This window comes from Oncorhynchus keta, chromosome 17 (assembly GCF_023373465.1).
Source record: "Oncorhynchus keta strain PuntledgeMale-10-30-2019 chromosome 17, Oket_V2, whole genome shotgun sequence".
Lineage (NCBI taxonomy): Eukaryota > Metazoa > Chordata > Actinopteri > Salmoniformes > Salmonidae > Oncorhynchus > Oncorhynchus keta.
Genome location: NC_068437.1, coordinates 14,490,969 through 14,514,175, shown reverse-complemented (window position 1 = coordinate 14,514,175; position 23,207 = coordinate 14,490,969). Strand labels below are relative to the sequence as shown.

The following is a 23,207-nucleotide window of genomic DNA, read 5'->3' as shown; positions in this document are numbered from 1 at the left end:
AGCCACGCCTCCTGAAAATAACCTGAGGATTAATATAAAAAGAACCAGCTGCTAGGTTAACCTGGCATGAAAGTAAATAATATCCAAATGATGGTTAAATGAACCCTTGTTTGGGAAATCCTAACAACCCAACATGTTGGGTTATTCAAGCAACCCAACTGGCTGGATCAAAACAACCCAACGTGTGTTCTGTTCTACATTCACCCAGCACTGGGTTACCAAATAATCAAAATTGGGTTGTTTTTAACCCTGCATGCTTTAGAGTGTAGAGAAGACATAGACAAGTCATAAACAAAATATAGACTTGATCACACAGGGACAAGAAATTGTGGCCAACTGAAAAGCATTTATTAATAAGTTTCTGTCCCAATGCTCCATTGCTAGCATCAGCCATGAAATATGATCACACAAACATTTTCCTATTCGGTCGAACAAATAACTTTGTCTTATTACAAATGCGGTATTGTAATCACAATCGTGTCCGTGTGTGTGCTTGTTTGCAGAGTTTTTTTTTTTTTTACAGCTTTGACAGTGCTACTGACCATAGTGGTGGCGCTTGACTTCAATGGATTGTGCATGCAAATTCAGTGCACACAACATTCTATAATAGACTTGTGTTTTTTGATGTGTCAAATTAAAATGTTTTTTTGACTTGTAAAATAGTGTTATTTGACATGCATCTTTTGAGTGTCTCTGGCAATCTGAAAAAAATGTATTCATTCCTTTCTGTTCCACTAATAAAATTGATTTGTACTTTTGTTTTACAGAAACATACGCTGGTGCAAATTATACCATGGTGATAAATATGACAAACTCTGAGCTATGTGTTGCTTATCAGCCATTTCTAGCATCAGCCATTAAAGATGCTCACACAAATGTTTTCCCATTCGGTCGAACAAATAACTTTGGCTTATCGGGATCTATATGTGGACTAATTTAACTCTCGGACTCAAACATCTTCTTCCTGCCATCCATGCCAGACTTGTCTTCAATGTTCTGACGCCAGTCTCCAACATTACGCAGTTCCTTATCCTGCAATAGCAACATTCAGGGTTTAGAATTCACTAAATGGTGTCCATGAAACCTTGAGATAGCGTGGTAAAGGTAAATAAGGAGGCTTGTTTGTCACGTCATATAATCGTTCCAGCAGAAGTTGTTTTTGCAGCAGTTCTATGGCCAATTTTAAGGCTTGCAGTAGAAGTTGTCCCGTAACCACAGATCTACTGTAGATGACCCTTGACCCTTCCCCCAATCCTACTTACAGTAGGGGGATACAAATATATCTCACTAATATATCTTAGTGGTTTGGGGCAACTCTATATAAAAATCAATCAGCCTTATTAACATAGGCACCCTCTGCTGAGCTCATCTATGAACTCATTTCAGTAAGACCAACCTCTTACAATAGAACATAATAACAAGGTCTCAGGTTTTACAATAACAATGTCTCCCAATGGGTCACCTTGGACACCCAGAACTAAAATCTTGTGTAATTGCGTCAGATGCTTGATTGAGTTCTGGGGGGAGACGTGTTAGAAAATGTGCTAATGAGACAAGTTAAGTCTCCACCCCTCTAAACGGAAACTCTCAGACAATTTTCGGCAAGTCTATGGTCCAAATGTTCCCTCCCCTTCTGAAATTCGAAAGACTTCCGAAATTGTGATTTGTCTAAATGATCAGTGACTCAGAATAAGTGCACCAGAACAAAGTTAGCCGATGAGACAACTCTAGAATAGAATTGTTGTGTTATTGAACAGTTACACACCTCTTCTTTCACCTCCTTCTTTACTTGTTTCAGGTTGGCTCTCAGATCCATGGACACCTTGTGCTTGGAGCCCAGCAGAGCCTGGAGCATAGCATCAGCAGACATACGCACTTTCCTCAAAGTTGGCTTCTTGAACTTGCCCTTCAAGTCGATAACTTTAATGTTCAAATCTTCAATCTTGTCAATGGAAAGAAGAGGACAACAACTGTCAACACATTGTTTCTACTGATGGAATGGATTTCAAGTTTTAGGAGGTGTGAGGGAAAGTGAATTTCGATATACCTCCTTGGTGGATTTGTTCACTTTGTTCTCCAGATCATATCTCTCCTCATCTATCACGTCAATCTTATGGTGTAACTCTTTCAAGAACTCCTGAGGTGATATCAACAAATATCAGACATTAATAATAATAATAATAATATTCAGCATCATCATCATAATGATAATACAACTACTAATATTATTATTTATATTATCTAATAGTGAAAACGTTATTCAACACGTTTGAATACAGCAACAAATGTTGTAATCATCTTTATACAAAGGCACATCCATCCACACCCCACTCCAAATGTATTTAGGGTTAGACCAAACTTTGATTATGGAGTGAAGTACCAAATTAAAGATGCACTCCAGATATTTTTGAATCTTTCCCGTTGAAAACAATAACCCAAGTATATTATCTTGACACAACTGCAAACTTCAATGAGTAGGGCATTCAAGGAGTTTGTCTGAAGTGATGGCATCGGCCACCCCCCTAGCTTGAGGAATATAATGTAATTATTAGATTAGTTGTTTGGTTTACCATTAACTGTTGAGTACCCCCTGGTAGGGACAGTGGAGGGCAGTTCTCTTCCATCCATCTTATTCTCTCCTGCTCATTCTCCTTTGCCTCATCTTCCAGTAAGCCTTTAGCAATGGAGAGCATCAAGCTCTGGAGACAATGAAAAGCATGCAGGTTACACTTATGAAAAGCCCGACCGGAATCAAGTAGACTTTTTTGTAAACAGGCTTTCATGTAAAACTTAACCGTAAGATATGATGTACTTGTGTTCTCCAGTATAACCCTTGTATTTATGGTTGCTGACATAGCCGAAGGAAGCAGGGGTGCTGGAGGTGCTGGATCACTCCCTGATTCATTGAAATAATTTGGGCAAAATTGTAATTGTTTTATTTAAATTTAAATTTGTATTACTCCTGTCTGTACAGACATAAATAAAATACTACACCAGAGAGCATAATTTTGCCACAGAAGATCAAAAGCTTCTAAAAATAACTGTGGATTAAGTTTTATCACAAGGATTTACAGTCGGGAAGGCCGCAATTTGGGCAGCACGCACACCTAATATGGAACAGATTATTACATTGTGGCCATAAACATATAATCAATAGAAGGGTTTTGGAACCTCTAACCCTGGAAATTTGACGGTTAAACTCATGGGTGAGCTAGCAATGGCTGTCAGTCCTGACTTGAATGGGAACTGCTATCTACGGATTATATTTCTATGGTTCGTTGCCACTGTCAGGCTATAGGCACGAGTGCATCAAACATCACCGGTGAGTAGCCTAGGCTTCATATTCACCATTGGGTGAGTCACTGCCACTGGAAAGTTTGTTTACTAGCCTAGGGTCTCTTCATTGGCCAGAGCTATTGTTTGAATTTAAGACCCGGTCGTTTTTATTACTCTCAGCTTGTCACGGTCAGAGTATTAAAAAATATAAAAAACATACAAAAATATTCTGGTAATGTCATGTAAATGACGTAGAATTGCATGGAATTAGTTTATAAAAGGCCTTTTTTCAGACAAAAAAAAACACAATTGTAAATGTAATTTATTGATAAAGGAGTTTTTTTCACTCTCTCCCCCTCCCCCCACAAGCACCCCCAACTCAAAGCATGTTCCCATGGTTGCTACTGCAGTAAAAAAATAAAAAAAATAATGAAACAATGATTAACATCAGATATTTGAAAATGTTTACCTTCAGGTAATGCCTCCGACTCGAAGACATCTTTTTCCTGTGGAGGTATAATATATTGTTTGATTTTTTAAAAAAGATTAAGGGAAAACTTGGACTGGGTCATTTACGTCATAATAAATGTTTGATCATAATCTTTGTTCGTTCTAAGTTACTCACTCTGACATCTTGGCGTTTCTTTAATTTCACACCCTGTGAAAAAAGAGAGGTCAATTATTTATAGTGATGGGCACTGATATGGAAAATTTGTATTGATATACAGTGCCTTTGGAGAGTATTCAGACCCCTTGATTTTCCACATTTTGTTAGGTTACATCCTTATTTTAAAATGTATTATATAGTTTTTTTCCACTCATCAATCTACACATACCTCATAATGACAAAGCAAAAACAGGTTAAGAATATTATGCAAATTCATAAGACATTTAAACTGAAATATCACCTTTACATAAGTATCCAGACCCTTTACTCAGTACTTTGTTCAAGCACCTTTGGCAGCGATTACAAACTTTAAGTCTTCTTGGGTATGATTCTACAAGCTTGGCACACTTGTATTTGGGGACTTCCTCCCATTCATCTCTGCAGAGCCTCTCAAGCTCTGTCAGGTCGGCTGGGGAGCGTCACTGCGCAACTATTTTTAGATCTCTCCAGAGATGTTCAAACGGGTTCAAGTCCGGGCTGGGCCACTCCCTAAGCCACTTCTGCATAGTCTTGGTTGTTGTCCTGTTGAAAGGTGAACCTTCGCCCCAGTCTGAGGTCCGGAGCACTATGGAGCAAGTTTTCATCAAGGATCTCTCTGTACTTTGCTCCATTCATCTTTCCCTCGATCCTGACTAGTCTCCCAGTCCCTGCTGATGAAAAACATCCCCACAGCATGATGCTGCCACCACCATGCTTCACCATAGGGATGGTGTCAGGTTTCCTCACTGCTGCAGACATTTTTTGGTACTCTTCCCCAGATCTGTGCCTCCACACAATCCTGTCACGGAGCTCTACGGACAATTCCTTCGACCTCATGGTTTGTTTTTTTGCTCTGACGCGGACTGTCAACTGTGGGACCTTATATAGACAGGTGTGTGCCTTGTCAAATCATGTCCATTCAATTGACTTTACCACAGGTGGACTCCAATCAAGTTGTAGAAATAATCTCAAGGATGATCAATGGAAACAGGATGCACCTGAGCTCAATTTCATGTCTCATAGCAAAGGGTCTGAATACTTATGTAAATAAGGTACATCAGTTTTTGTAAAAAAAAATTACGATTTTCGCTTTGTCATTATTCAGTATTGTGTGCAGATTGATTGTGTGTAAATGATTTAATCCATTAGAATAAGGCTGTAACGTGACAAAATGTGTAAATAGTCAAGCGGACTGAATACTTTCCGAATGTACTGTAAGTTGCAGTTTTTTTTATTATATCATATCAGATTTATAAATAACATTGCAATAGTGACATGCATTCAGGGTAGGCAGGGCGTACCCGTGTGATAATCAAATACAAAAAGCTGCTATGATTTTTGTTTTTTGCTATTTAATGTTTTTTCTCAATGATTCTGGTGATTTTATGCTCAAAATCTCAAAATTGTCTAAAACTGCATCAAAACCTAAGAAAAGGCACCAGGGTATTCATGCCTTTCTATCCATTCATTCAAATCCATTAGAATCCTTGACGCGAGATCTTATCTGACTCCAGTCACTGTTAATAGACAGGGTCAGCATGGGCATCACTGCTTTGCCTTGCTTGAAGTAGCTTAAATCGAGACGATTACATTTTTTGAGATGCATATTGCATCGACATGTTGTCTGGGTTTTGCCCTGGAGTATGCTGTCCAGAGGCAACCACCATGACACCATCTCCTTCACTGCTAGCTGTTGGCAGGTGAACAGAGTGAGAACTGGACTGTCCATTTGTGTAACGGCCGTCTGTGGTGGAAGAAGGTGAGGACCAAGGTGCAGCGTGGTACGTGTTCATATTTCCTTTAATAAACTGAACACTAAATACAAAAGAACAAGCGAATACACGAAAACCGAAACAGTCCCGTATTGTGCGAACACTGAAATGGAAAACAACTACCCACAAACCATAGTGGGAAAACAGGCTGCCTAAGTATGGTTCTCAATCAGAGACAACGATTGACAGCTGCCTCTGATTGGGACCCATACCAGGCCAAACACCTAGAAATACAACACACAGAACTAAAACACACAATGCCCACCCCAACTCACGCCCTGACCAAACTAAAATAGAGGCATAAAAAAGGAACTACAGTCAGGACGTGACAATTTGTCTGAAATGTCATTACCATTTAAAACTTGTTACCCAGACTTTTATACATCTTTCACATTTACTTTTACTTTGTGGACGTAAGGAATGGAAATAACTTTGTGTTAGTGTCAAGAGTGAACCTTGTATTTGCTTTCACAAAGTGGAGAGAGTTTACTTGCTAGCTAGCTAAGGGATTCAATACCGGATGGCTGAAAAGGTAAGAGATATAAAAAATAAAGTGATATGTTGTGTTTGCTATGTTGTTAAAAATATGTATGCGTGTGTTATAGCTACTCTGGATTACTTGTTTTGATTGTTGTTTTCAAACTACACTAGCAGCCAGCTAGCTAGTGTAGCAAGTGTAGCTAGCTTGTATTTAAAAAAAATTATGACAAAGTGAAAACATGCTTTTAGAAATGTTTGCAAATGAAATATCTAATTTACATACAGTTCCAGTCAAAGGTATGGACACACCTACTCATGCAAGTGTTTTTCTATGTTCTTACTATGTTCTACATTGTAGAATACTAATTCAGACACCAAAACTATGACATAACACATATGGAATCATGTAGTTACCAAAAAAGTGTTAAATAAATCAAAATATATTTTATATTTGAGAATCTTCAAAGTAGCAACCGCTTGCCTTTGCACACTCTTGCCATTCTCTCAACCAGCTTCATGAGGTAGTCTTTTTTATTTTATTTTTATTTAACCTTTATTTAAGTCACCTGGAATTCATTTAAATTAACAGGTGTGCATGGCTGAAAGTTAATTTGTGGAATTTCTTTCCTTCTTAACGTGTTTGAGCCAATCAGTTGTGTTGTGACAAGGTTGGTGGTGGTATACAGAAGATAGCCCGATTTGATAAAAGTCCACATTATGGCAAAAACAGCTCAAATAAGCAAAGAGAAACAACAGTCCAACATTACTTTAAGGCATGAAGGTCAGACAATATGGAACATTTCAAGAACTTCAAAATTTTCTTAGTGGCTTCGAACGTTTCTTCAACTGGAGGACCACCACAGGAAAGGAAGACCCAGAGGATAAGTTCATTAGAATTACCAGCCTCAGGAATTGCAGCCCAAAATCATTTTTCACAGAGTTTAAGTAAACAGACATCTCAACATCAACTGTTCAGTGGAGACTGCGTGAATCAGGCCTGCTGTAAAGAAACCAATACTAAAGGACACCAATAATAAGATGAGATGAATGGATGATCTCGCATGTGTGGTTCCCACCGTGAAGCATGGAGGAGGAGGTGTGATGGTATGTGGGTGTTTTGCTGGTGACACTGTCAGTGATTTATTTAGAATTCAAGGCACATGTAACCAGCATGGAATTCTGCAGCGATACGCCATCCCACCTGGTTTGCGCTTAGTGGGACTATTATTTGTTTTTCAACAGGACAATAATCCAAAACACACCTCCAGGCTGTGTAAGGGCTATTTGACCAAGAACAAGAGTGATGGTGCTGCATCAGATGACCTGGCCTCCACAATCACCTGACCTCAAACCAATTGAGATGGTTTGGGATTAGTTGAACCGCAGAGTGAAGGAAAAGCAGCCAACAAGTGCTCAGCATATGTGGGAACTCCTTCAAGACTGTTGGAAAAGCATTCCTCATGAAGCTGGATGAGAGAATGGCAAGAGTATGCAAAGCTGTCATCAAGGCAAATGGTGCCTGCTTTGAAGAATCTCAAAGGTAACATATATTTTGATTTGTTTAACACTGTTTTGGTTACTACATTATTCCATGTGTGTTATTTCACAGTGTTGATGACTTCGCTATTCTTCTACAATGTAAAAAATAGTTTTAAAAAATTGAAAATCCCTTGAATGAGTAGGTACTGTAAGTATTCACACCCCTGAGTCAATACTTTGTAGAAGCACCTTTGGCAGTGATTACAGCTTTGAGTCTTTCTGGGTCAGTCTGTAAGAGCTTTTCACACCTGGATTGTGCAACATTTGCCTATTATTCTTTTCAATATGTTTCAAACTCTGTCAAATTGGTTGTTGATCATTGCTAGACAACCATTTTCAGGTCTTGACATAGATTTTCAAGGAGATTTACGTCAAGACTGTAATTTGTCCTGCTGAAAGGTGAATTCATCTCCCAGTGTCTGATGGAAAACACACTGAACCAGGTTTTCCTATAGGACTTTTCCTGTGCTTAGCTCCATTCGTTTTTTTTTTACCTGAAAAACCCCACAGTCCTTAATGATTACAAGCACATCCATAACATGATGCAGCCACCACTATGCTTGAAAATATGGAGAGTGGTACTCAGTAATGTGTTGTATTGGATTTGCCCCAAACATAACACTTTGTAATCATTATTACTTTAAAGTGCCTTGTTGCAAACAGGTTTTGGAACATTTATATTATGTACAGGCTTCCTTCTTTTCACTGCAATGTTGTTGATCTATCATCATGGCCTCATGGTGAAATCCCTAAGTGGTTTCCTTCCTTTCTGACATCTAAACACCTGTATCTTTGTAGTGACTGGGTATACGGACATATATTTTGTTTGCAAATAAATTCATAAAAAAATCATACAATGTGATTTTTTGCAGATTTTTATTTTTATTTTGTCTGCCATAGTTGAAGTGTACCTATGATGAAAATTACAGGCCTCTCATCTTTTTAAGTGGGAGAACTTGCACAATTGGTGGCTGACTAAATACTTTTTTGCCCCACTCTATTACCTCAATTACCTTGACTAACCTGTGCCCCCGCACATTGACTCTGTACTGGTACCCCCTGTATGTAGCCAATCTAATGTTACTTTATTGTTGCTCTTTAATTGTTGTTTTTCTATTTTCTTCATTCTTATTTGTATTTGTTTACTTCAGTTTGTTTAGTAAATACTTTCTCAACACTTATTTTTCTTAAAACTGCATTGTTGGTTAAGGGCTTGTAAGTAAGCATTTCACTGTAAGGACTACACCTGTTTTATTCAGCGTACGTGACAAATAACATTTTATTTTATTACGATATACCCATTTCATATTGATACCAATATTATATCGAATTATTGATATTGGTGCCCACCACAAATTATTTCATATACATTTCCAACTCATTTAGTACATTACTTGCCAATGAGAAATTACCAGTTTTTTTTCCCATTGCTGCAGAAATGTTTCACATTTTTTGTACTTGAAAGTGGGACATTTCAAATCTTGTTTGTATCATGAATTAGTTTTAGATTTCCTTGGCAACTTTTTGTTATAAACTACCTGGTTTTGTTTTACAGTGGAAAAAAATAAGAATTACAATTCACCATTATGTCAACTTATGTGATGTACCTACAATGGTTAAAGGTCTTAACTTTTCACATATTCTAATGAGTATCAAACTATCAAATTGTTTGTGTTTTCCAATCCTGTTCAGATTAACGTTGATGGAACGTTCACCTAACCTAAACAGATGTACCAATTACCTCTCCCGGAATCTCTTAAGGAGGATTGTGCAGTAGTCGTGCCAAGTTGAGTCACCCAGGAATGTCCCTATACAGTGGATTCTGCCATAAGTGTTCTGCTAAGGGGAAACACTATAGCCTACTAATGCAAGTGAGGCCCATTTGGCCCTGGAAAAAAAGCAGCAGGGTCTAAATTAGGCTAAATATATGAGAACCAGCTGTTATCCATGAGAAGTGCCGTAATGGAAGGCTGAGAGATTATCAACAACCTGATACCACCTCTGTTGATGCCCACCTTACCCTCTAGAACATCCCTGGGATGGCAGAGATGTTCCACACCATCTGACATAAAGGTTCCCCTGCCTGCAACAGACCAATGAGACAACTCCAGTGCTTCAAGACGTACATAACTACTTTGAGTTGGCGTTTAAACACCTGTGGTCAGAACTGATGTCAGATACCACAATAAAAGCCCCTGGATAAATCTGCTAAACCTAAATATCCTATAAACATGTATTGTGAATTTGATAATCCCAGTGCTTTCGTAAATTATTAGATGTGCCTTTGGCTCCTCTTCTTTGGCAGATGGTGCCATGGACAGTGACTATCCTCAGTAAAAATCAAAGAGGCTTATCAGCTGGGTAAGTTTGAAATGGAAAACGCTTTCAAAGATGGTCATCATCGGTGACATTGATATCAGTGAAAAACATTTCTAATTCCTCAAAATAGACATAAAAAGTAATGAACACAAGGGAAGACAGAGTGCTGGTTTCAAGCACAGTGCACAGCAAATGTTTTTTGCAAAGGACCACAGGAGGATGCAGGTAGCTGGGTCCAGGAACAGGTAGAATGTCATACACAGGGGGTCCATAAGGGCAACAGTACAGGCAGGGAAAAGGCTAGTAAAGTAGTCCGGGAGATCAGGCAATGGGTAGAGAACAGGATATCCAGCTAAAGTACAGGCAGGGAATAGGCAAAAAAGCATTGTTAATCAGGCAGGCAAAAACTATCATACACGGGAGGTGTGCATCATGGGCAACCCAGATCGCTGAACGACATGTGTCACAAAACAAACAATACCTCACAGTGACGGGGTGCAAAGAACTGAACTAAATAGTGTGTGATACTATTTAGGTGTGTGAACAGGTGATTGAACAGGTGTGTGAACAGGTGATTAGAATTCAGGTGATTGGGATCTGGAGAGTGAGCTGCGTTCAGGGGATCTACGTGTTTGAGTGTGTGATTTGGAAGCAGGTGTTACACTCCTGACCAAAAGGGAACTCTTCTTGTCGTACTTTGGATATGTACACATCTTTAGAAAGACATTATTTGAGGATATTGCATACTAAAACGTATCAACGCATGTGATAAAAAAGATTTCTGTGACATGAGTGTTGGTATCATTGCATATACATAAAACCATGGAATATCAACATGCAGCCTTCAATGCTTGAAGTTAACTTCACACTTGATTAAACACTGATATACAAATGCAGTGACTTCATTCAGCGCACAAAGACATGTTTAGAAAGCTGACAATCACTGTATCACATTGCAATGGCAGGACAAAAGTCTTAACTGATATCATCTCTGTGATAACGTAGTATAATCCTCTATGATCTCCTTTATTATGTGAACCCAATTCATCAACCTGAGGTAGCTGCTTTACCACGGTACATGCCTTGCCATCCCCACCATCAACATAACCATCCTCAATTTTGAGATACTCCAGCCTGAGCCTTTATCTTTAAAGTATTAGTTAAATCAAAATAGTTTGTGTTGACACCAAGATAAACACTATTATCCATCAATTAAAGGTGTCACGTTTCAACACTTTGTCGGACTGCATATCAAGGCAGGTGACTGTATGAACATAGCCCACCTATATCTCCGCAATATTGGTTGGATTACCTCTTGTTTACCTCTTTACCTCAGAAATGGACATGGTGTTGATATTAGCAATGTCAAACGGCCCCCATAAACAGCATCTAAGTCGAGAACAGCTGAGACACACCTTACTGTAATGTAGAAAGTGCTGCATATCTCTTTCACAAATGTTTGCAAGGTACTTCAATAAAAACATGCAGTAATCATAAACATTTGGGCAATAAATCTGCTTGAAACAACAACTCCGACAGAATTCAAGAAAGCAACACCACAAAAACCTCCAGGTCCAAACAGATGCATTAAATCCAAAACCCCCAATATAAAGCTAACATATACCAGCACCAACGGATTTAAAACTAGGAAACAGAAAACGACTAAATGAATAGATCCAACCAATTCACCAGCAGAGCAGGCTGAAAGAATAGCAGTTCTTACCTAAGAGCTAAGTAGGAAGAGGAGAGCGACAGATTTTGGCAGAGGGATGGGTGAGACTGGCTAGTGGCTACAGCAGCAGATGGAATTATAAGATGGTATATATTGCATTCCCCAATGGCCAAGGAAATCCAATCTTTCTGTTTATGGAAGCAAATTCATCCACGGGCCAATAGGCTGGCAAGCAAGAACCCCCTCCTTCACACTTTCCTTTAGACAACAGCCTTATTTAGTACTTCCTTTTTGATTGGTTGTGGGTATCTTGGTTTACTACTGCCAGTTAGATAGGCACCTTCGCTTAGAAAGTGTGAAGAATTGAGAGATCGGTTTAGAGTTGCTAGTGTGTTTGATAGGGAGATTTAGAAAAACATGTCAACAAAGAAGTGGCGGTGTGATATGGAAGTGTACCACCACCACCACCAGTTTAAGCAGGGAGAAGAAAAGAGGGAAAGGAGGGAACACTCAGTGATGAAAGTTAAGGAGACGGCAGGTGTAGTAAGTGTGACGTGATAAAAGGTCCCAGTGAATTGGTTTTGTCTGCAAAGTGAAGGAGACTGTTCAGGAAGCTGTTAATCAAGTGACCATAGACTTATAATTATCAAGAACTGACAACAGTGTGGCCTACAGTGCAAGCTACTGTAGAGAAACAGTGAGCAGTTGATGGTGATGCAATATATACTGAAGAAAAATATGAACCCAACATGTAAAGGGTTGGTCCCATGTTTCATGAGCTGAAATAAAAGATCACAGAAAGGTTCCATACATGCAAAAAGCTTATTTTCTCTCAAATGTTCTGCACAAATTTGTTTATATCCCTGTTAGTGAGCATTTCTCCTTCGCCAAGATAATCCAGCCACCTGACAGGTGTGGCACAGCAAGAAGCTGATTAAAAGCATGATCACTGCACAGGTGCACTTTGTGCTGAAGACAATAAAAGGCAACTCTAAAATGTGCAGTTTTGTCACACAACACAATGCTACAGATGTCTCATATTTTGGGAGCGTGCAATTGGCATGTTGAATGCAGGAATGTCCACCAGAGCTATGGGCAGAAAATGTTATGTTAATTTCTCAACTATAAGCCGCTGCCGTCGTTTTATAGAATTTGTCAGTACGTCCAACCGGCCTCACAACTGCAGACCAACTGTAACCATGCCAGTCCAGGCTTCTTCACCTGTGCGATTGTCTGAGGGGGGTGGTGGGGAGGGGTGTTGAGGAGTATTTCTGTCTGTAATAAAGCCCTTTTGTGGAGGAAAAAAATCATTCTGATAAGCTGGGCCTGGCTCCCCAGTGGGTGGGCCTGTCCCCCAACTGGGTGGGCCTACAGTATGCCCTCCCAGGTCCACCCATGGCTGTGCCCCTTTCCAGTCATTAGGGCCTAATGAATTCATTTTAATTGACTGATTTTCTTCTATGAGCTGTAAACTCACTTATCTTAAGTGTTGCATGTTGCATTTATATTTTTGTTCAGTATACAACAGCATCGTGCTTGGGCTTTTCTTCCAGAACTTACCGGGTTGAGGTGGCGCTGAGCAGTGTTCATCCTAAACAGAGACCAGCACTGAGAAAAAGGGTACACCTGAACAGAACAAAGTAGTGTTGTAGTGCGTCATACAGTATTGTATGATTTGATAAAGTGTATGATGTTAGCTAAGGAGCTGTTTCTTTTAGACAGCCAGACTACGTTGAATCCAACACTGTGTTGCAATGGGAATATAGCAGTCAATACAAACTGAGTACAATGTGCATACAAAATAATAATCGGTAAAAAAAGATATATTAAAAAATAAGAATAAATGTAAATCAATCATGTCCTGCAGTCTTAAAGTGATTCATTAATCAATGAGTAGGAATATGGGATTGGTGACCTCATGTACTGTTCAGTTCTACACTTCGGAATACAAATCCCCGATTGTATGTAAAAAAGGGCTTTTTGCAGACGTCACGTCGCTAATGGGTTGGACAGACGAGTTAGTGAAGACAGCAGCCTCAGCATGCAATCCGGGTATGGGGGAGACAGAAAGGAAGGAGGAGAAGAAAGGAAAACCGTAAGGGAAATGTAGCACCACTGAGCGCCAGAAAGGGAGGACCCCGGGGTGGTGGAATGATGAAAGGGAGAGCTGAAGTCATGCCGGTTATAGGTCATGGAGGCTGGTGACAGACAGGCCACAGCAGAGGTTGTGTTATCCCTGAGTGTGTGGGATAAGGCTAATAATACTGTGATAGGGTCAAGGATAGGAAGACCCCCCTAACAGAAATGTGTGATGTCATCAAGATGCAATTTCAAATCAAATCAAATGTATTTGTCACACGCGCCGAAGGTTTAGACCTTACCACGAAATGCTTCCTTACAATCCCTTAACCAAAAAGGAAGTTTTAAGGAAATATAGTTAAGAAAAAATATTTACTATATGAACTAAAGAAGAAGAAAAAAAGTAACATCATAAAATAACAATAATGAGGCAACATTGACTCCGTACCGGTACCGAGTCATTGTGCGGGGATACAGGTTAGTCGAGGTAATTTGTAAATGTAGGTAGGGGTAAAGTGACTATGCATAGCGAGTAACTGCAGTGTAATAACAAAGGGTTGGGAATGTCAATGCAAATAGTCCGGGTGGCCATTTGATTAATTGTTCAGCAGTCTTGGGGCTAGAAGCTGTTAAGGTGCCTTTTGGACCTAAACTTGGCACTCTGGTACCTCTTGCAGTGCGGTAGCAGAGAGAAAAGTCTATGACTTGGGTGACTGGAGTCTTTGGCAATTTTTTGGGCCTTCCTCTGACACCGCCTAGTATATAGGTCCTGGATAGCAGGAAGCTTGGTCCCAGTGATGTACTGGGCTGTACGCACTACCCTCTGTCGTGGTTTACAGTCGGATGCCGAGCATTTGCAATACCAGGAGATAATGCAACTGGTCAGGATGCTCTAGATGGTGCAGCTACAGAACTTTTTGAGGATCTGGGGACCCCTGCCAAATATTTTAAGTCTCCTGAGGGTTAAAGGGTATTGTCGTGCCCTTTTCATTACTTTCTTGGTGTGTTTGGACTTATAATAGTTTGTTGGTGATGTGGACATCAAGGAACTTGAAACTTTCGACCCGCTCCACTACAGCCCAGTCGATGTGAATGGGGTGTGTGTTCAGTCCTTCTTTTCCTGTAGTCCACGATAATCTCCTTTGTCTTGCCTACGTTAAGGGAGAGGTTTTTCTCCTGCCACAACAATGCCAGATCTCTGACCTCCTCCCTATAGGCTGTCTCTTCATTGTCGGTAATCAGGCCTACCAGTGTTTTGTCATCTGCAAGCTTAATGATGGTGTTGGAGTCGTGCTTGGCGACTCCAACAGGGGACTAAGCACACATCCCTGAGGGGCTCCCGTGTTGAGGATCAGCGTGCTAGATGTGTTGTTACCTACCCTTACCATCTGGCGGCGGCCCATCAGGAATTCTAGGATCCAGTTGCAGAGGGAGGTGTTTAATACCACTGTCCTTAGCTTAGTGATGAGCTTTGAGGGCACTATGGTGTTGAACGATGAGCTTTATTCATAAACAGCATTCTCATGTAGGTGTACCTTTTGTCTAGATGGGAACGGGTAGTGTGGAGTGTGATTGAGATTGCGTCACCTAAGGATCTGTTAGGGCGGTATGTAAATTGGAGTGGGACTAGGGTTTCCTGGATGACATTTTTGATTTGAGCCATGACCAGCCTTTCAAAGCACTATATGACGTGTGTGTGCTACGGGGCGGTAGTCATTTAGGCAGGTTACCTTTGCTTCCTTGGGCACATGAACTATGGTGGTCTGCTTGAAACATGTTGGTATTACAGACTCGGTCAGGGAGACGTTGAAAATGTCAATGAAGACACTGGTCCGAGCATGCTCTGAATACGCGTCCTGGTAATCCATCTGGCCCTGCGGCCTTGTGAATGTTGACCTGTTTAAATATCTTACTCACGTTGTCTACGGACAGCGTGATCACACAGTCGTCCGGAACAGCTGGTGCTCTCATGCATGCTTCAGTGTTGCTCGCCTCGAAGTGAGCAAAAAAGCATTTAGCCCACCTGCTAGGCTCGCATGACTGGGCAGCTCGTGGACGGGTTTCCCTTTGTAGTCCTTATCCGTTTTCAAGCCCTGCCACATCCAACGAGCATCAGAGCTGGTGTAGTAGGATTCAATCTTAGTCCTTTATTGACACTTTGCCTGTTTGATGGTTCGTCTGAGGGCATAGCTGGATTTCTTATAAGCATCCGGATTAGTGCTTCGCTCTTGTAAGCGGCAGCTCTAGCCTTCAGCTCAGTTCTGATGTTGCCGGTAATCCATGGCTCTGGTTGGGATATGTACAGTGCCTTGCGAAAGTATTCGGCCCCCTTGAACTTTGCGACCTTTTGCCACATTTCAGGCTTCAAACATAAAGATATAAAACTGTATTTTTTTGTGAAGAATCAACAACAAGTGGGACACAATCATGAAGTGGAATGACATTCTGTAGCACTGTAGCACAGTTGGTAGAGCATGGCACTTGTAACGCCAGGGTAGTGGGTTCAATTCCCGGGACCACCCATACGTAGAATGTATGCACACATGACTGTAAGTCGCTTTGGATAAAAGCGTCTGCTAAATGGCATATATATTTTTCAGTGAGGATCTCTGAATGATCCAATGTTGACCTAAATGACTAATGATGATAAATACAATCCACCTGTGTGTAATCAAGTCTCCGTATAAATGCACCTGCACTGTGATAGTCTCAGAGGTCCGTTAAAAGCGCAGAGAGCATCATGAAGAACAAGGAACACACCAGGCAGGTCCGAGATACTGTTGTGAAGAAGTTTAAAGCCGGATTTGGATACAAAAAGATTTGCCAAGCTTTAAACATCCCAAGGAGCACTGTGCAAGCGATAATATTGAAATGGAAGGAGTATCAGACCACTGCAAATCTACCAAGACCTGGCCGTCCCTCTAAACTTTCCGCTCATACAAGGAGAAGACTGATCAGAGATGCAGCCAAGAGGCCCATGATCACTCTGGATGAACTGCAGAGATCTACAGCTGAGGTGGGAGACTCTGTCCATAGGACAACAATCAGTCGTATATTCCACAAATCTGGCCTTTATGGAAGAGTGGCAAGAAGAAAGCCCTTTCTTAAAGTAATCCATAAAAAGTGTTGTTTAAAGTTTGCCACAAGCCACCTGGGAGACACACCAAACATGTGGAAGAAGGTGGTCTGGTCAGATGAAACCAAAATTGAACTTTTTGGCAACAATACAAAACGTTATGTTTGGCGTAAAAGCAACACAGCTCATCACCCTGAACCACCATCCTCACTGTCAAACATGGTGGTGGCAGCATCATGGTTTGGGCCTGCTTTTCTTCAGCAGGGACAGGGAAGATGGTTAAAATTGATGGGAAGATGGATGGAGCCAAATACAGGACCATTCTGGAAGAAAACCTGATGGAGTCTGCAAAAGACCTTAGACTGGGACGGAGATTTGTCTTCCAACAAGACAATGATCCAAAACATAATACAAAATCTACAATGGAATGGTTCAAAAATGAACATATCCAGGTGTTAGAATGGCACGCCTGATAGAGACTGATAAACTGATAGAGACATACCCCAAGCGACTTACAGTTGTAATCGCAGCAAAAGGTGGCGCTACAAAGTATTAACTTAAGGGGGCTGAATAATTTTGCACGCCCAATTTTTCAGTTTTTGATTTGTTAAAAAAGTTTGGAATATCCAATAAATGTCGTTCCACTTCATGATTGTGTCCCACTTGTTGTTGATTCTTCACAAAAAAATACAGTTTTATATCTTTATGTTTGAAGAAAGTCAAAAGGTCGCAAAGTTCAATGGGGCCGAATACTTTCGCAAGGCACTGTATGTATGGTCACTGTGGGGACGACGTCGTCGATGCACTTATTAATGAAGCCGGAGACTGAGGTGGTATACTCCTCAATGCCATTGGATGAATCCCGGTACATATTCCAGTCTGTGCTAGCAAAATAGTCCTGTAGCGTGGAGTCTGCGTCTTCTGACCACCTCCGTATTGAGCGAGTCACTTGTACTTCCTGCTTTAGTTTTTGCTTGTAAGTAGGAATTAAGAGGATAGAATTATGGTCACATTTACCAAATGGAGGAAGAGGGAAAGCCTAAGCGTCATTGTGTGTGGAGTAAAGGTGGTCTAGAGTTGTTTTTCCTCTGGTTGCACGTGACATGCTTGTAGAAATGAGGTAAAATAGATTTAAATTTGCCTGCACTAAAGTCCTCGGCCACTAGGAGCGCTGCTTCTGGATGAGCATTTTCTTGTTCACTTATGGCCTTATACGACTCGTTGAGTGCAGTCTTAGTGCCAGGGTCGGTTTGTAGTGGTAAATAGACTAAAAATATAGATTGTCTTGATAGATAGTGTGGTCTACAATGTATCATGAGGTACTTTACCTCAGACGAGCAATAACTCGAGACTACCTTAATATTAGACATCGCGCACGAGCTGTTATTGACAAATAGACACAACCCCACCCCTCTTCTTACCAGACGTAGCTGTCCTGCCGAAAACCCAGTCAACTGTATGTTGTCTGTGTCATTGTTTTGTCACGACTCGGTGAAACATAAGATATTACAGTTTTTAATGTCCCTTTGATAGAATAGTCTTGAACGGAGCTCAGTTTATTCTCCAGTGAATGCAAGTTGGCCAATAGAATGGATGGTAAATGCGGGTTACCCACTCGCCGACTAATTCTCACAAGGCACCCTGATATGCGCCCCTGTATTTCTTATTTTCTTCATGCGAATGACAGGGATTTGGGCCTTGTCTGGGAGCAGCATTATATCCTTTGCGTCAGACTCATTAAAGAAAAAAATCTTTGTCCAGTAATTGCTGTTCTGATATACAGAAGCTCTTTTTGGTCATAATAGACAATAGCATCACATTATGTACAAAATAAGTTACAAACAATGCAAAAAAACCACACAAAATAGCACAATTGGTTTGGAACCTGTAAAACCGCAGCCATCCCCTCTGGCGCCATTCTTTAAATTTCTAAATGAATGTGGAATTTATAGTTGATTATCGCCCCATGATAACTGCTGCCTGGCTCCTTTTGAAGCATTGGGTGTAGTGTGTTAATTTCTCCTCTTCAGAGAGCAGAATAAGAGTTTCCTTATACTGAACCTCAGAACTTGAAGCCCCTATTCTCCTCGTTTCCTAGGATTCCTTTTCCCTGAGTGTGCATTTGCTTGCATCACGACTGATATTGATGGGGGAATCCTAGATGAAATGAGCCTTATGTAAATACTGGGTTGTATTCACTAGACACCAAACAGAAGAAAATGGACCGAAATGGTTAGGGACTACCTTAACCGATAAGAAACTCTCCTTTTTGTTGCATAAACGTTTTGCTATGGAATGCACAAATGAAAACATTCCTTGGAACACTATCAAGCAAAAACTCATTCAGGTTTTTGTTTAAGCCTATACAGAATAATCCAGTCAAACAATATACATAATGGCAACAATGTATCAGGTATTTATTTTATATTTAGACCTACCAATACATTTGACTCTTAAAAACATGACACAGGAAATACATTTCTTCACATATTCTGTTTTTATATTCAGTTCAGTCAGAACATTCTGGGCCATGATTATACAGTTCACCTAAGAACAAGTTGTAAAACCAAACAAGTTGAGAGACGACCCAAACACTCACCACAAGGGTCAAATTAACCTTCAATAACAGTTTCTTTTTTAATATAGCATTTTCCTGTCTAGGTATATCATGGCCTAAATTATATGGTGTGCAGAAGTGCACAAAATGTTCAATGACCACATCTAGGGTCGCTTAAAAAATATGTTAAGGGTCCAAAACAGTTACAGCAATACAGAAATAACCAATTTACATAACTGTATTATTTCATATTTCATTACATCATGTATTCCAATTAAAACATTGATAGCATCAATTAATAGACAGCATTGTATAGCATAAAAAAACTTTTATTGTTGCGTGCAAGTGTCACCGTACAGTACTCTGATAGCTATCCTTCCACCCATACGGGCCACAAAAGAACAAAAGTGTATTACCACCACTGCCGACGAAAATAAGTCATTCTAATACTACATCTCTGTCAGAGAAAATAGCAGGGAGGGATTTACAACAACTACAATCGGTATCCATGTGCAAAGTCCCATGTACACTACCGTTCAAAAGTTTGAGGTCACTTACAAATGTCCTTGTTGTTGAAAAATAATAATAATTGTCCATTAAAATAACAGCAAATTGATCAGAAATACAGTGTAGACATGATAATGATTTAAATGACTATTGCAGCTGGAAACAGCAGATTTTTTAAATGGAATATCTACATAGGTGTACAGAGGTCCAGTATCAGCAACCATCACTCCTGTGTTCCAATGGCACGTTGTGTTAGCTAATCCAAGTTTATCATTTTAAAAGGCTAATTGATCATTAGAAAACACCTTTGCAATTATGTTAGCACAGCTGGAAACTGTTGTTCTGATTAAATAAGCTATAAAACTGGCCTTCTTTAGACTAGTTGATTACCTGGAGCATCAACATTGTGGGTTCGAACACAGGCTCAAAATGGCCAGAAACAAAGACTTTCTTCTGAAACTCGTCAGTGTATTCTTGTTCTGAGAAATGAAGGCTATTCCATGTGAGAAAATGCCAAGCAACTGAAGATCGTATACAATGCTGTGTACTACTCCCTCCACAGAACAACTCAAACTGGCTCTAACCAGAATATAAGGAGGAGTGGGAGGCTCTGGTGCACAACTGAACAAGTGGACAAGTACATTAGAGTGTATAGTTTGAGAAACAGGCACCTCACAAGTCCTCAACTAGCAGCTTCATTAAATAGTACCCACAAAACAACAGTCTCAACGTCATCAGTGAAGAAGCGACTCCGGGACACTGGCTTTCTAACTGGCACGGGCGCAATAAAACCAACCTGACACAGAGCTTCTTCAGATTGAAGACACGGTCTAGAACATATTTTTCCTCCATATTTAACACCTGTATACAGTAAAACATTTAATCTCTTTCCTCTTCTGAGAAACATCACTGAGTAATACATTCAAAGGGTTATAAGTGGGCAAATAAACTCAGCAAAAAAAGAAATGTCCTCTCACTGTCAACTGCGTTTATTTTCAGCAAGCTTAGCATGCGTAAATGTTTGTTTGAACAAAACAAGATCCAACAACTGAGACATATACTGAACAAGTTCCACAGACGTGTGACTAACAGAAATTTAATAATGTTTCCCTGAACAAAGAGGGGGTCAAAATCAAAAGTAACCGTTAGTCTCTGAGGTGGCAGTGCATCTCCTCCTCATGGACTGCACCAGATTTGCCAGTTCTTGCTGTGAGATGTTACCCCACTCTTCCACCAAAGCACCTGCAAGTACCCGGACAATTCTGGGGGGAATGGCCCTAGCCCTCATCCTCCGATCCAACAGGTCCCAGACGTGCTCAACGGGATAGAGATCCGGGCTTTTCGCTGGCCATGGCAGAACACTGATATTCCTGTCTTGCAGGAAATCATGCACAGAACAAGCAGTATGGCTAGTGGCATTGTCATGCTGGAGGGTCATGTCAGGATGAGCCTGCAGGAAGGGTACCGCATGAGGGAGGAGGATATCTTCCCTGTAACGCACAGTGTTGAGATTGCTTGCAATGACAACAAGCTCAGTCCGATGATGCTGTGACACACCACCCCAGACCATGACGGACCCTCCACCTCCAAATCGATCCTGCTCCAGAGTACAGGCCTCGCTCATTCCTTTCACGATAAACGCAAATCCAACCATCACCCCTGGTGAGACAAAATAGCGACTCGTCAGCGAATGAACTTTTTGCCAGTCCTGTCTGGTCCAGCGACGTTGGGTTTGTGCCCATAGGCGACGCTGTTGCCGGTGATGTCTGGTGAGGACCTGCCTTACAACAGGCCTACAAGCCCTCAGTCCAGCCTCTCGCAGCCTATTGCGGACAGTCTGAGCACTGATGGAGGGATTGTGTGTTCCTGGTGTAACTCGGGTAGTTGTTGTTGCCATCCTGTACCTGTCCCGCAGGTATGATGTTCGGATGTACCGATCCTGTGCCGGTGTTGTTACACGAGGTCTGCCACTGCGAGGACAATCAGCTGTCTGTCCTGTCTCCCTGTAGTGCTGTCTTAGGCGTCTCACAGTACGGACATTGCAATTTATTGCCCTGGCCACATCTGCAATCCTCATGCCTCCTTGCAGCATGCCTAAGGCACGTTTATGCAGATGAGCAGGGACCCTGGGCATCTTTCTTTTGGTGTTTTCCAGAGTCAGTAAAACGGCCTCTTTAGTGACCTAAATTTTCAGAACTGTGACCTTAATTGCCTACCGTCTGTAAGCTGTTAGTGTCTTAACGACTGTTCCACAGGTGCATGTTCATTAATTGTTTATGGTTCATTGAACAAGCATGGGAAAGAGTGTTTAAACCCTTTACAATGAAGATCTGTGAAGTTATTTGGATTTTTACAAATCATCTTTGAAAGACAGGGTCCTGAAAAAGAGATGTTTCTTTTTTTTGCTGAGTTTACATCAACTTGCATGTTCCGCAAGTAGGTGCAACATCAATATATCCAGTTGACAATGACAGAAAGAAATGCTGCCTTTAAAAAAAAATCCATAACAAATGATCCGTTGAATGCCACGATTAGATTTGAAAAATAAAGATGGCCGAACTGCAGGGAGAGGAGGGAGTGAAGAGGAGGGGGAGGGAGTCCAGTCAAGTCCAAGCCACTTTCCTTGAGATGGCCTGCTTGAAGCACTCTGGGTCCCCGTCTCCTCCAGGCCGCAGAGCTCTCTCCAGGGTCACCAGCACATTCTGGTGACACTCCCTGATGTTGACAGGATACTTGGCCCTCAGCAGCTCATAGGCAGCGATCAGATGCATATTCTGTTTCACCATGAGGTACTGGATGATACAGGTCGGTGCCAGGGAGTGCCCGTCACGACAGTGGACCAGCACACGTTTCCTTTTTTCCTTGGAGGCCTCGATGCATTCGTTGATGTCCTCGAAATAGCGCTGCTTCAGGGTGGTGCTGCCCTCGCCCAGCTCGTCCGGCACATCGCAGATGTCCACCTTGAGGCGGGACCAGCTGTGGCGGGCGCCCTGGGAGCAGGTGCAGGGGATAAGGCAGAGGCTGGGGCCAGGGTCCCCCGGCAGACTGCTCATGTCGATGATACTGTCGATGTTGTTGCGGCACAGCACGCGCCCATTGTACGCAGTGTTCAGGTTGCCCACGAAGATGTAGTCTGTCACTTTCGATATGACGGGCACAGAGTACTGGAATTGTTCCTGTCCATTCTGTTTGTGCATGTCTGGGGTGTCTGGAGGACCCACCCTGCCCACTGACCCCATGCCTACCCCGGCCGGACCTGTGGCCGCCCTAATGCTGTAGTTACG

The 23,207-nt window shown here is 41.3% G+C and overlaps 1 protein-coding gene across 2 annotated transcripts; it reads right to left on the bottom strand.

Annotated features, from left to right (window-relative positions):
* Positions 1-326: 326 nt before the first annotated feature.
* Positions 327-11,857, bottom strand: LOC118396479 (troponin I, fast skeletal muscle-like). Of its 2 annotated transcripts, none has more exons than XM_035790719.2 (7): positions 11,765-11,857; positions 3,902-3,936; positions 3,746-3,782; positions 2,571-2,699; positions 2,048-2,137; positions 1,766-1,942; positions 327-1,032 (listed from the first exon to the last, which is right to left on the bottom strand). In XM_035790719.2, the coding sequence occupies exons 2-7, from the start codon at positions 3,907-3,909 to the stop codon at positions 937-939; spliced, it is 537 nt and encodes a 178-aa protein (XP_035646612.1). In that variant the 5' UTR covers positions 3,910-3,936; positions 11,765-11,857; the 3' UTR covers positions 327-936. The 2 variants fall into 2 exon arrangements, with proteins under 2 accessions (XP_035646612.1, XP_035646613.1); XM_035790720.2 differs by having other exon boundaries at positions 3,902-3,934; positions 11,756-11,835.
* Positions 11,858-23,207: the final 11,350 nt, after the last annotated feature.

Excerpts from the sequence above, each read along its gene's own strand:
- LOC118396479 (XM_035790719.2), bottom strand. Across the intron at positions 2,138-2,570 it reads GGGGTACTCAACAGTTAATG|GAGTTCTTGAAAGAGTTACA; the intron begins GTAAACCAAACA and ends ATATCACCTCAG. Across the intron at positions 1,033-1,765 it reads AGAAGGAGGTGAAAGAAGAG|GATAAGGAACTGCGTAATGT; the intron begins GTGTGTAACTGT and ends TTGCTATTGCAG.